Raw genomic sequence first — 13,078 nt, 5'->3', positions numbered from 1 at the left:
ACATTCCAACTTAAAAATTATAGAGTATCTATGACATGATAATCCATATTTGTCTTAAAACAGTTTGATCTTAACCATCAAATACTGTTTCCCACCCAGAAGCCTAGTCAGCATTGTCTAAGAGAAATTTCTACAAAAAAGATGAAAATATTTTCATTCAGTTCAAAATGGCAGCCACTACTCACATGTGGCTACAGAGAACTGTAAATGTGGCTAGTACATTGAGAAATCATATTTTTTCTTTGACCCCTTTTTTATGGGATTGTTTATTTCTTCTGATATTAAGCTGAACAAGCTGTTTATATATATATTTTGGATACTGGCCCCTTGGCCATTATTGCACAGTTTGCAAATATTTTCCCCCATTCCATTTTGTTGATGATTTTCTTTGTTGTGCAAAAGCTTTTAAGCTTAATGAGGTCCAATTTGTTTGAGACCCTCTGTGCTTCCCATACTTGGATATCTATTTCCTCTTTCAGGGTCTTGAAGTTTCAGCATAATTTCCTCAAATACATTTCCATTCTTCTCTCTTCTCCTTCTGAAAGTAATATAATGCAAAAGTGAGGATACAATGTTCTCAGAGATATTTGTTTCTTGAATTGCTTTTTTTTGTCCTTTCTGGTGTTCTGACTGGATGATTTCCATTATTCTATCTTCCAGATTGCTTATGTGTTCCTCTGTATCAGTTAGTCTGCTATTCATTCCTTTTAATGTGTTTTTTTTTTTAATTTCAGCTATTGAATTATTTATTTTTGACTGGGTTTTTATATTTTCTGGTTCCTACTGAAGAAGCTCACATTTTAGATCAATTTCTTTTCCTAATTCAGTTAACATTTTCACTTCCAATATTTCTAATAACTTATCTGATAAATTGTTTATTTCTCTTTCATTATTTATTTTTTCAAGGGGTATTCTCTTGCTTTGTTCAATTAGGAGTAGCTCCTCTGGCTTTTTCATTTTACTTACTGTTCTCTGCCTCCCTGAATTTAGGTGAAACAGCTACCTGTATTCTTAAGGGGTATTCTTATGTGGGAGTATCTTGCTGTAGACTCCACATGCTCAAAGCTTTTGATGGGAGAGCTGGATCTGATGCGGGTGCCAGTCACGTCTTTCCTCAGAGTGTCCTGTCAGCTATCACTTTGGTAAGGATTGAATCTGAAGACAGAGTCGGCCCGGGGTGTGAGGCAAAACGTCCTCTCTGGTCAGTGGCCATCCCCGCCCTATTAAGAGAAGGGTCTGATCCTCTGTGGAGTAGAAGACCTGTGCATGAGGCATGAGCTGGCTCCATCCCCATTAAGTGTGTGTCTTCGCCTCTCCCCACACCAGGAATTTTGTCTCCGGAGGGGAGTGCTGAAGCAAGTGAGGTTCCTGTGCGTAAAGCTGCCCAGGGCGCTGCCTGTGTAGGCATCTGTGGTTCCGCTCTGACACAGCGCACGGCCAAGTCTTTCCCTGCCCACACCTGCCCAGATCCAGCGCTGTGCTGAGGCACGGACTGAGTGAGGCCAGAGTGTCTGCTTCGCCTGGGCTGTGGCGCGAGATGAGGTGGTCGCAGGAAACCATGCATCCGCTACAGCAGCCCGCTCTCTGCCCTGCCATGGGGGCAAGGCCTCTGTGTCCCTCACAGCTGATGACATCTTCAGCACCCTTTCTGTTCCACAGGGGAGGCAGGGCCTGTGTGGTTTTCTCTCACCCCCGAGGGGTGGGAAGTTAAGCTGTAGGATACAGTCGCTGCTCTCATGAATCCGGGATGCTGCTGAGTCGGTGCCAACAATGGCCGCCACAGAGCCCAGGGCCAGCTCAGGACCGAGTCCCCTCTGCCTCCCAAGGCACAGTCTCTTCCCGTCCTGGTCACCTCAGGTCCAGCGCCACACTGCGGCACGGAGCACGTGGGACCAGAGGTTTGCTTGGCTCGGGCCGGGGCGTACGATGAAGCAGTCACAGGAAGCCCAGCAGCTGCTCAGCAGACCTCTGTCCACCCTGCCTCAGGGCTAAGCAGTGTGCATACACTTGTCTTGCATGGAGTCCCGCCTTCCTCATGCTTCCTATCTGTCCCAACTGTCCTCCAGCCAGCAAAGGGGGTTTGTCTCCTCCAGGCAGGACCCCAGGAATGGGATGCCCAGTCTGTAATTTGACGTAGTATGAGGGTCTGCCCATAAAATCCCCTTTTCCCCGAGTTTCCTTCTCAGGGTCACAGGTCCTGACTTGATCGCTTTTCTTTCCTTCCTACCCAATTATACGTGTTTTTTTCTTACAGCCTTGGTTATAAAGGAGTTCTTCTACCAGTTTCCAGTGAGTTTTCAGTGAGAATTATTCCACATATAGATGTATTTTTGAAGTGTTCATGGGGGACGTGAGGTCCACAACCTCCTGCTCCAACATCTTGGTCTCCTTGCTGCTGTTGCTAAGTCATTTCAGTTGTGTCCAACTCTGTGTGACCCCATAGACAGCAGCCTTAATCCTATTTAATTCATTACAATTTAAATAGCTCTATTTGACTTCTGCCTATCATACTGGACACAATAGGTCTAGAAAGATAAATGACCAAAATGTTAAAAATTAGAGTTTGATTATTTGAATTCTAATAAAAAAAATCACATCATATTTTGAAAGCAATGCTCTGTAAAAGTTAACTGTTATTAGCAGTAAAATACTAAGAAATAACACAACTATTTGGCTTTGACAATAAATCTATTTCTTGACAATCAAGCAAATGTGATCAGAAGTGAACAAAGTGTACAATTAACTTCTCAGACAAATAAGTACTTCACTCTATTTACCTTGCAGTTTCCTGGCGAAGAGCATTGAGAAATGTGTCTGGATGGAAGAGTTCTGATAGGTCAAGTGTGTCAGAGAGAAGAGTCTGTTTTTCAGCTCTCTCTACCCAGTTCTAGAAGGAGGGGAATACACAAATACACATTTAAAAACTTTGCAGATTTGAAAGATAAAGATCTATTAAGGAATAACTATGCAGAAATCATTTTCAGTGAGGAAATTATGCAATTTCCAAATACTCTGAAATGATATGTAGGGAAGAAACTTCCACTGTATGTTATGAAATCTACTGTAGCTTTTTGGCATAATATCCATCTATCACACAAAAAAAGCTTCTTTGCACAACCTTTTGTCAGTACTTAGTCGCTCAGCTGAGTCCAACTCTTTGCGACCCTGTGGACTGTAGTCTGCCAGGCTCCTCTGTCCATGGAAATCGCCAGGCAAGAATACTGGAGTGAGTTGCCATTCCCTTCTCCAGGGGATCTTTTTGTTAGTAGAGATCTACTCAGAATAAAAAGTGCGAAATATGATATTTAATCTCATATATGGCATTTAAGTCTGGACGAGTACTTCTTCTACTGATGACTCACCTTTCAAAGTGTGCTCTGGAGATATTCAGCATCTGGGTCTAAAACTAGAGTTTCCAAGGTTGCCAATTCTTGGCAAGGCAAACTGGATTTGTGTTCCAGATTTAATAGTAAATTTGCCATTTTACTAAATCAAGTATTATAGTGGAGAGTAATGTCCAAGAAAAAATAATTTTTTTGTTAAAACATGTTTTTTTAATAGTCTTCTCTACTTATCTGCCACTTTGTAAATCAATTTATGCTCCATTTGGAGAAAGAAACATTATCATAAAGTATGTTTGATAAGTATAATGAAAGATTGACATTTGGAACAAATAAAAACAACAAAGTCGTGTGCAAATTTGTTATATGCTTTCCATGTATTGGCCAATTTTATGCTTACCACAGTCCTGAAGTTGGTTAATATCCCCATTTTACAATCAGAAAATGGAGGCATGGTAAGGTTAAGGGTCTTGCCCAAGGTCACAAAGTGTTGGAGTCAGATAATAAACTCAGATGATTTGTTTTTCTGTAATATTTCCTGGCAGTGCTATTGTGCCTTAAGAGACAGATTTACTGACAATTTCTTAATCAGTATGATATTTCAGCTGGTACACAGAGATGGTACCACAGCAACTTTCAGAACTCTCATTTACTCAGTAATTAATTTTGCATGATTTATAAATTCTAGGAAAAATAATTTATTTCATGTATTACTGTGTAGTGGAGAAGGGACTCCTCCACTGGGACCACTCTAGTATTCTTGCTGGGAAATTCCATGGACAGAGGAGCCTGGTAAGTTACAGTTTATGGGGTTGCAAAGAGTCAGACAAGGCTTCGCAACTACAAGATTATTGTGTAGAAAGGCTGAGTTTCATGTCCTATAACACTGTTATCCATCCAAGCATTTGTATCTGTCAGCAGGTGTAGAACAGGAGAAATTAAAATCTCCAAAGCTAGTGTGCTTGCATTAATTAATATCTTCATGCATTTGACTACTATTCCTACCCTACAATGAGTAGCAAAAATGTTCCTATTCCATCCACCAATTGATAATATATTAATTTTAAAATTAGAAAAGATTGCATTTTTCTTTTTTAATTTTTACTGGAGTATAGTTGATTGATAACGTTGGATTAGTTTTAGGTGTACAGCAAGGTGAATCCTTACACATATACTATGTATATCCACTCATCTTTTTTTAGATTAAAAAAAAAGCATAGACTTCACAAGTTATTACTCAGAAAGACACAAACAGAATGTCTGATGAAAATATGTTCAGAACCAATCATGTTAATGGTTAAATTTAAGATTTTGGAATACTAAAGTTAATTATGAGGAATTATTTAAAATTTTAAAGCAAGTGTTACTAAAATAAATCATTCAATCAGACAAATTTACAGATAAATAAATGGCCTATTTGGGAGGAAAACATTCTTAATTAAAATAAAGCCTAAAACCTAGATTCATTTCTATTCTATTATTCCTCAACCCCCGCCAAAATATGCTACCAGCCTGTAGCTTCCTCGGTAGCTCAGATGGTAAAGTGTCTGCCTACAACGTGGGAGACCTGGGTTTGATCCATGGGTTGGGATGATCCTCTGGAGAAGGAAATGGCAACCCACTCCAGTATTCTTGCCTGGAAAATCCCATGGACTGAGGTTCCTGGTGGGCTACAGTCCATGGGGTCACAAAGAGTTGGACACAACTGAGCGACTTCACTTCACTTCCCCAAAATATAAACAAATATATATGGATTTTTTAAAATGTAGAAAAGATTAAAAAGATATCTCTTTAACAAAGTATAGTTATGTTTATTAGATATTATCCTTTTAATAATGACACTTTTAAATAACAATCCATAAAGTAGATACACCACAAAGCATTTATTTTTCAACTAAATAATTTAAAATTAGACATAACAAAGATTATTTACTCCTTATCAAATATTTTATATCTGCCTTCTATTTTCATTATCTAACCATAGACAACAAATTATGCTTCCATGACCCATTTTTATTGTAAATACTAATTTCCATTATCTTAAAACAACTATTTAAAAATAATCACTTACTGTATAAATATATCAAATTATACTATTATTTCAAAAAATCCTTTAATTTTGAATTCAAAAACTCCAAGAGTTGTTGCTAACAATGAATCTGCATATGTTCAAATTAATTGAAAGAGTGTGGCTGATAATCAGAATTTTACTGCATTAAAGTTTCAATTAAAATAATTAGTCAAGAATAAGCTTCTTTAGTAAAAATGTTTTTATTAATCTATAGCAATTAAACTTAAACCAAAGCAAAGGTATATTTGATAAGATAAAGTTTAAATAAAAAAAGATTCTTTTAATGTATAATAATAACTTTGAACAGAAAACTACACAAAATAAAGAGCCAATACTGGAGTGAGTAGCCGTTCCCTTCTCCAGGAGATCCTCCCAACCCAGGGATTGAACTCAGGTCTTCCGCATTGTAGGCAGACTCTTTATCAGCTGGGCCACCAGGAAAGCCCTTTAAATTTTTCATAACTACATTAAATCTGCCCATGAATGTTTATAGAAGCTTTTATTCATAATTGCCAAAACTTGGAAGCAACAAAAATATATCCTTTAGTAGGTGAATGGACTAATCAACTCTGGTATATTGTCCCAATCGAATATTATTCAGTACTAAAAACAGATGAACTATCAAGCCATGAAAAGACATGGAGAAAACTTAAACGCATACATCTAAGTGAAAGAAATCATTCTGAAAAAAAACTTTACATACTATATGATTCTAACTATATAACATTTTGGAAAAGGCCAAATTGTGGAGACAGTAAAAAGATCAGTGGTTAGCAGGGATGAGGGAACAGAGAGAGATAATAAATAGGAAGAACAGAGAATTTTTAGGGCAGTGAAAACACTCTGCATGTTATTAAAATAATGGGTATATGCCACTGTATGTTTGCCCAGTCCACAGAATGCTAACCATCGAGTGCACCCCAAGGTAAACTATGGGCATGGGTGATTAGAGGCGTCAACACAGACTCACCCTTGGTAAAAATGTACAGTTCTTCAGGGTTGATAATGAGGGAGGCTACGCATGTGTTGGTGCAGGGAGTATATGAGAAATCACTGTACCTTCATCTCAGTTTTGTTGTAAGCCTAAGACTGGTCTAAGAAATAGTCATTTAAAAAAAATGACATTTATATTCATTTAAAAGAACAGAAATAAAGACAATTAAACAGCATAATCTTTAATGAGCTTTGGATTGAGCTTTCAACAAAGTTACAGACATTACTGGCAGTTATTTTTCAGTAAATGTTTCTCCTTTATTCCACTCCAGTTTACAGGCCATGCTCTTTTTAAAGGACTACACTTGAGACTAAACATAAGACCTGTGCCTCTCCTATGATTATGAGACTACATATCTATAATTCTTCAAATGCTATGTAATAGAGGTAATTATGGATGTAAGCAAATAAATAATAGAACTGAACAACTTAGTGGGGTTGGACAATTTCTTAAATACTATAAACACACACACATGAAGATTCATAGACAGAGAAACTTCTAAGTCAGGATGAACCACAGAGATGGTCAATATTTCCTTACTATAATATATAGAAAATGATTTTTCCCAGGTGATACAGGACAATTTAAAAATATTGCAAGATTTTACTTTAAAAAGGCTAATGATGAAGTAGAATGCATAAACAGAAAGGGCATTCCTTCACTCATTCAGAAACACTTACTGAAGGCAAGGAACTTATGATCTAGTTAGGGGAGACCAAACATGCATAAATCACTGTGCTAAAAGAGATAAGTGGAAAAATCATACTAGACATGAATAATGTATCATGAGTGATCTGCTCCTATATGGACCAAAATATATAGAATTTTGAAGGAAAAGGCTGTTCTGCTAAGAATTTAACATCTAGTTAACTTATTGTTCATTTGTAAATATAGATGAGTATCATTCTTTACACCAGAATTCAGAAATAAATAAACCATACCTCTGTATCTCTTTTTCCTGTAACTACTACTCAAAAATGTTTTCCAACTGTTTTATATATTACTCAAAACTAAGATTTTTAAAGACATAGGAGTAAGTTAAATCATTTAAATATAGAAACAAATCTAAATGGTGGTTATCACAGAATACTGGGGGATGGTAAAAGTTCAATAGACAGGGCTAGTGGAAAATGATTAACTTTTTGGGGGAAAAAAGTTTAAACTTTAATTCTTATACAGCCTAAATTTATGTTAATTGCATTCAGAGTTGAACTAATATTGAAAAAGAGAAAGCCAATTCAAGACAAAGGGAAAAATAAGATTATGTCTGATTAGAAAAATATGTTAGATTATAAAAAATTCTGTATATAAAAATTATCATAAAAAAAGGAAAAGCCACTGAAATTAAATTTGGAAAAATATTTTCCACAAATATGGAAATGAAATAGTAACATTAAAATAACTATAGATTGTGTACATGCTTATCGAAACATAAAAGATAGTATCATCCTTAATAGTTATGTTAATTTAAAAAAGTAAGATATGCTTTTAGTCCTTCAGAATAGCAGAATGAGAAATGATAAAGCTCAAGTGTTGGCAAGTACACTACAAGGACAAAATTTTTGTAGAGTATACACTGGTGCAATATTTTTATAAGTAATTTGATTAATTTGCCAAAAGCTTTAAAAATATTCAAGCCATATTACTCAGTAATTCCTTTTCTTGGGATGTAATTAAGGAAATAATCAAGAGACTATTAAGGCTTGTTCATTTAAGATTATTTGCAATATTAAGAAATTCGCTATTGTTGTTCAGTCACTCAGCTGTGTCTGACTATTTGCAACACCATGGACTGCAGCACGCCAGGCTTCCCTGTCCTTCACCATCTCCTGGAGCTCACTCAAACTCAAGACCCTTGAGCTGGTGGTACCATCCAACCATCTCATCCTCTGTTGTCCCCTTCTCCTCCTGCCTTCAATCTTTCCCAGCATCATGGTCTTTTCTAATGAGATGGCTCTTTGTATCAGGTGGCCAAAGCATTGGAGATTGAGCATCAATCCTACCAACAGATATTCAGGGTTGACTTCCTTTAGGATTGACTGTTCTGATCTTGCAGTCCAAGGGGCTCTCAAGAGTCTTCTCCAACACCACAGTTCAAAAGCATCAATTCTTCGGGGCTCACTTTTTTTATAGTCCAACTCTCACATCTATACATGACTACTAGAAAAACCATAGATTTGACTAGATGGACCTTTGTCAGCAAAGCAATGTCTTTGCAGTGATTTTGGAGCCCAAGAAAATAAAGTCTGCCACTGTTTCCATTGTTTCCCCATCTATTTGCCATGAAGTGATGGAACTGGATGCCATGATCTTTGTTTTTTGAATGCTGAGTTTCAAGCCAGCTTTTTCACTCTCCTCTTTCACCTTCATCAAGAGGCTCTTAAGTTCTTCTTCACTTTCTGCCATAAGGGTGGTGTCATCTTCATATCTGAGGTTTTGATATTTCTTCTGGCAATCTTGATTCCAGCTTGTGCTTCATCCAGCCTGGCATTTCTCATGATTTACTCTGCATAGATATTAAATAAGCAGTGTGACAACATAGAGCCTTTACGTACTCCTTTCCCAATTTGGAACCAGTCTGTTGTTTCATGATTGGTTCTAACTGTTGCTTCTTGACCTGCACACAGGTTTTGCAGGAGGCAGTTAAGGTGGTCTGGTATTCCCATCTCTTGAAGAATTTTCCACAGTTTGCTGTGATCCACACAGTGAAAGGCATTAACGTAGTTAATGAAGCATAAGTAGATGTTTTTCTGGAATTCTCTTGCCTTCTGTATGATCCAACAGATATAGGCAACTTAATCTCTGGTGCCTCTGCCTCTTCTAAACCCATCTTCAACATCTGGAAGTTTTCAGTTCACATATTGTTGAAGCCTAGCTTGGAGAATTTTGAGCATTACTTTGATGGCATGAAAAATGAGTGCAATTGTGCGGTAGTTTGAACATTCTTTGACATTGCCCTTCTTTGGGATTGGAATAAAAATGTACCTTTTCCAGTCCTGTGGCCACTGCTGCGTTTTCCAAATTTGTTGGCATACTGAGTGTAGCACTTTCACAGCATGATCTTTCAGGATTTGAAATAGTTCACCTAGAAATCCATCACCTCCACTAGCTTTGCTTGTAGTGATGCTTCCTAAGGCCCACTTGACTTCACACTCCAAGATATATGACTCTAGGTGAGTAATCACACCACTGTGGTTATCTGGGTCATTAAGATCTCTTTTTGTATAGTTCTGTGTATTCTTGCCACCTCCTCTTAATACCTTCTGCTTCTGTTAGGGCCAAACTGTTTCTGTCCATTGTGCACATCTCTGTATGATATGTTTCCTTGGTATCTCTCATTTTCTTGAAGAGATCTATAGTCTTTCCCATTTGATGTTTTCCTCTATTTTTTTTCCTTTAATAAAAATAGAAATTATATATAATGTATAGGTGCTGTACTTGTTTGCTCAGTCACATCTGACTCTTTGCAACCCATGGCCTGCAGCCCACTAGGCTCCTCTGTCCATGGGATTCTTCAGGCAAGAATACTGGAGTGGGTCGCCATGCCCTCCTCCAGGGGATCTTCCCACCCAGGGATCAAACTCAGGTCTCCTGCATTGCAGGTAGATTCTTTACCGACTGGGCCACCAGAGAAGCCCCTATGATAATGTCCATAAAATAATATAAATTAGCTAATTAAATTATAGTAAATGAGTACAATAAAATGTTATATAACAATAAAAATTTGAGAAATATTTGATGACATTGGAAAGTGTTCATTACTTAATATATTTATCAGAATGTATACATAGCATTAGCCTAATTATGTAAAAATAACTGAACACACACACAAAAAAATAACTGAACACATAAAAACATTGATGAAAGTCATTATCAACTTACATCATTTCAACTGGGTCTGGCCTAAACTCTACTAATGACTGTCTTCATTCACATTTTATAGCAATTATTTAGTATAAGATGAAATATATTAACAAACTGAGGACATTTTATTTTGTTTTAATGAACTGTGTTCCTTCAAAAAATGGTTTAAGGCAAATAACAAATAATTCAGGAAATCATTTTTCTCAGTGTGACATCTTTTATGTTTCTTCATCTTTTCTCAAAATTACTTAGCATAAATTACAGATTTAAGGATTTGAGAACAAATTCATCTAGAATTAAAATGTGATATATCCGGAATGAAATTAAGTACATCCAGTCATTAACTGGAGTAAACAACACATTAAAAGTGATTAGCAGGTTGACAACTGTACATAAAAAGTTTCTCAACTTATTGGACAAAAAGATAGTAATAAACTGCATCAACAGGTAGATTATCAGGAATTATGCTAGAATTAAAACTTCAGAATTAGTATTAAAGACAAATAAGATATTTCTTCCTAGGAAAGACTTGCTATACCAACTTCAAAAAATAGCGGGTGTACTACTAGATATTTGCCATTCTTGAGTCTAAATTTTTCCTAAATGCAAACCTAGGTTTACATCATTTATCAAATCTTGAACATTAGGTTTACTAGTAATACAAGCGTGGGAGAAAAGATAAATTAAGTAAGCTCCCCAAGTTTCCATTTCAAATCATTACTTTAAGTAGACTTGTGAGACTGAGATGTAAGACCTGGAGTTCAAGAGAACAAGACTGATTTGGACAAGTTTTCTGGAGATCTAACCATTTTGATGTATGATCCTTAAAAAGATAATTTCTTGCCTCATGTACTCCACTAATAAAGTTACCTTGCATATCCACTTTAGAGAACTGTTTTTCTAAAGGTGTATTAAGTGTGCTGCAGTTAGATTTCATCCATTTATAATCTGCTAACCATTTACATTGATTTTAACTCTTCATAGTATCTCAGAATTTTCATGTGCTGTGTTTTGATTTTTACTCAGCTAAATTAATTCCTAATTTTCTTTTTGATATCCTCTTCTCCCATCAGTTCATTTCAGTTCAATCGCTCAGTCATGTCCGACCTTCTGCGACGCAATGGACTGCAGCAAGCCAGACTTCCCTGTTCGTCCCCAAATCCCAGAGCCTACTCAAACTTATGCCCATCATGTCGGTGATGCCATCCAACCATCTCATCCTTTGTCATCCCCTTCTCCTCCTGCCCTCAGTTTTTCCAAACTCAGGGTCTTTTCAAATGAATTTGTTCTTTGCATCAGGTGGCCAAAGTATTGGGGTTTCAGCTTCAGTATCAGTCCTTCCAATGAATATTCAGGACTGATTTCCTTTAGGATGGACTGACTGGATCTCCTTGCAGTCCAAGGGACTCTCAAGAGTCTTCTCCAACACCACAGTTCAAAAGCATCAATTCTTCTGTGCTTGGCTTTCTTTACAGTCCAACTCTCTCATCCATACATGACTACTGGAAAAACCATAGCTTTGACTAGACAGACATTTGTTTTAATATGCTGTCTAGGTTGGTCGTAGCTTTTCTCCCAAGGAGTAAGTGTCTTTTATTTTCATGGGTGCAATCACCATCTGCAGTGATTTTAGAGCCCAAGAAAATAAAGTCTCTCACTGTTTCCATTCTTTCCTGATCAAGTTGCAATGGAGTGATGGGACCAGATGCCATGATCTTAGTTTTCTGAATGCTGAGTTTTAAGCCAACTTTTTCACTCTCCTCTTTCACTTTCATCAAGAGGCTCTTTAGTTCTTCCTTGCTTTTTGCCATAAAGGTCATGTCATCTGGGTATGTGAGGTTATTGATATTTCTCCCGGCAATTGTGATTCCAGCTTGTGCTTCATCCAGCCCAACGTTTCTCATGATGTACTCTGCATAAAGTTAGATAAGCAGGGTGACAATATACAGCCTTGATGTACCCCTTTCCCAATTTGGAACCAGTCCGTTGTTCCACGTCCAGTTCTAACTGTTGCTTCTTGATCTGCATACAGATTTCTCAGGAGGCAAGTCAGGTGGTCTGCTATTACCATCTCTTTAAGAATTTTCCACAGTTTGTTGTGATCCACACAGTCAAAGGCTTTGGCATAGCCAATAAAGCAAAAGTAGATGTTTTTCTAGAACTCTTGCTTTTTCTGTGATCCAGTGGATGTTGGCAATTTGATCTCTGGTTCCTCTGCCTTTTCTAAAACCAGCTTGAATATCTGGAAATTCACGGTTCACATATTGCAGAAGCCTGGCTTGGAGAATTTTGAGCATTACTTTGCTACTGTGTGAGATGAGTGCTATTGTGCTGTAGTTTGAACGTTCTTTGCATTGCCTTTCTTTGGGACTGGAATGAAAACTGACCTTTTCCAGTCCTGTGGCCACTGCTGAGTTTTTCAGATTTGTTGGCATATTGAGTGCATCACTTTTACAGCATCATCTTTTAGGATTTGAAATAGCTCAACTGGAATTCCATCACCTCCTCTAGCTTTGTTTGTAGTGGTGCTTCCTAAGGCCCACTTGACTTCACATTCCAGAATGTCTGGCTCTAGGTGAGTGATCACACCATCGTGGTTATCTGGGTTATGAAGATCTTTTTTGGATAGTTCTTCTGTGTATTCCTGTCACCTCTTCTTAATATTGTCTGCTTCTGTTAGGTCCATACCATTTCTGTCCTTTACTGTGCCCATCTTTGCATGAAATGTTTCCTTGGTATCTCTAATTTTCTTGGAAGAGATCTCTAGTCTACCCCGTTCTATTGTTTTCCTCTATTTCTTTGCATTGA

At 37.3% G+C, this 13,078-nt stretch overlaps 1 protein-coding gene across 3 annotated transcripts in view; it reads right to left on the bottom strand.

Moving 5' to 3' along the window:
- DYNC2H1 (dynein cytoplasmic 2 heavy chain 1) overlaps positions 1-13,078 on the bottom strand; it is a 385,810-nt gene that overhangs the window by 29,585 nt on the left and 343,147 nt on the right. For all 3 annotated transcript variants that reach the window (XM_070473685.1, XM_070473686.1, XM_020900373.2), the window contains one exon: positions 2,778-2,887. In XM_070473685.1, the coding sequence (XP_070329786.1) occupies positions 2,778-2,887 (110 nt within the window). The remainder of the gene's footprint in view (positions 1-2,777; positions 2,888-13,078) is intronic.

Source organism: Odocoileus virginianus, chromosome 10 (assembly GCF_023699985.2).
Source record: "Odocoileus virginianus isolate 20LAN1187 ecotype Illinois chromosome 10, Ovbor_1.2, whole genome shotgun sequence".
NCBI lineage: Eukaryota > Metazoa > Chordata > Mammalia > Artiodactyla > Cervidae > Odocoileus > Odocoileus virginianus.
The sequence above is the reverse complement of the archived record's forward strand: the minus strand, read 5'-3'. Positions and strand labels throughout refer to the sequence as shown.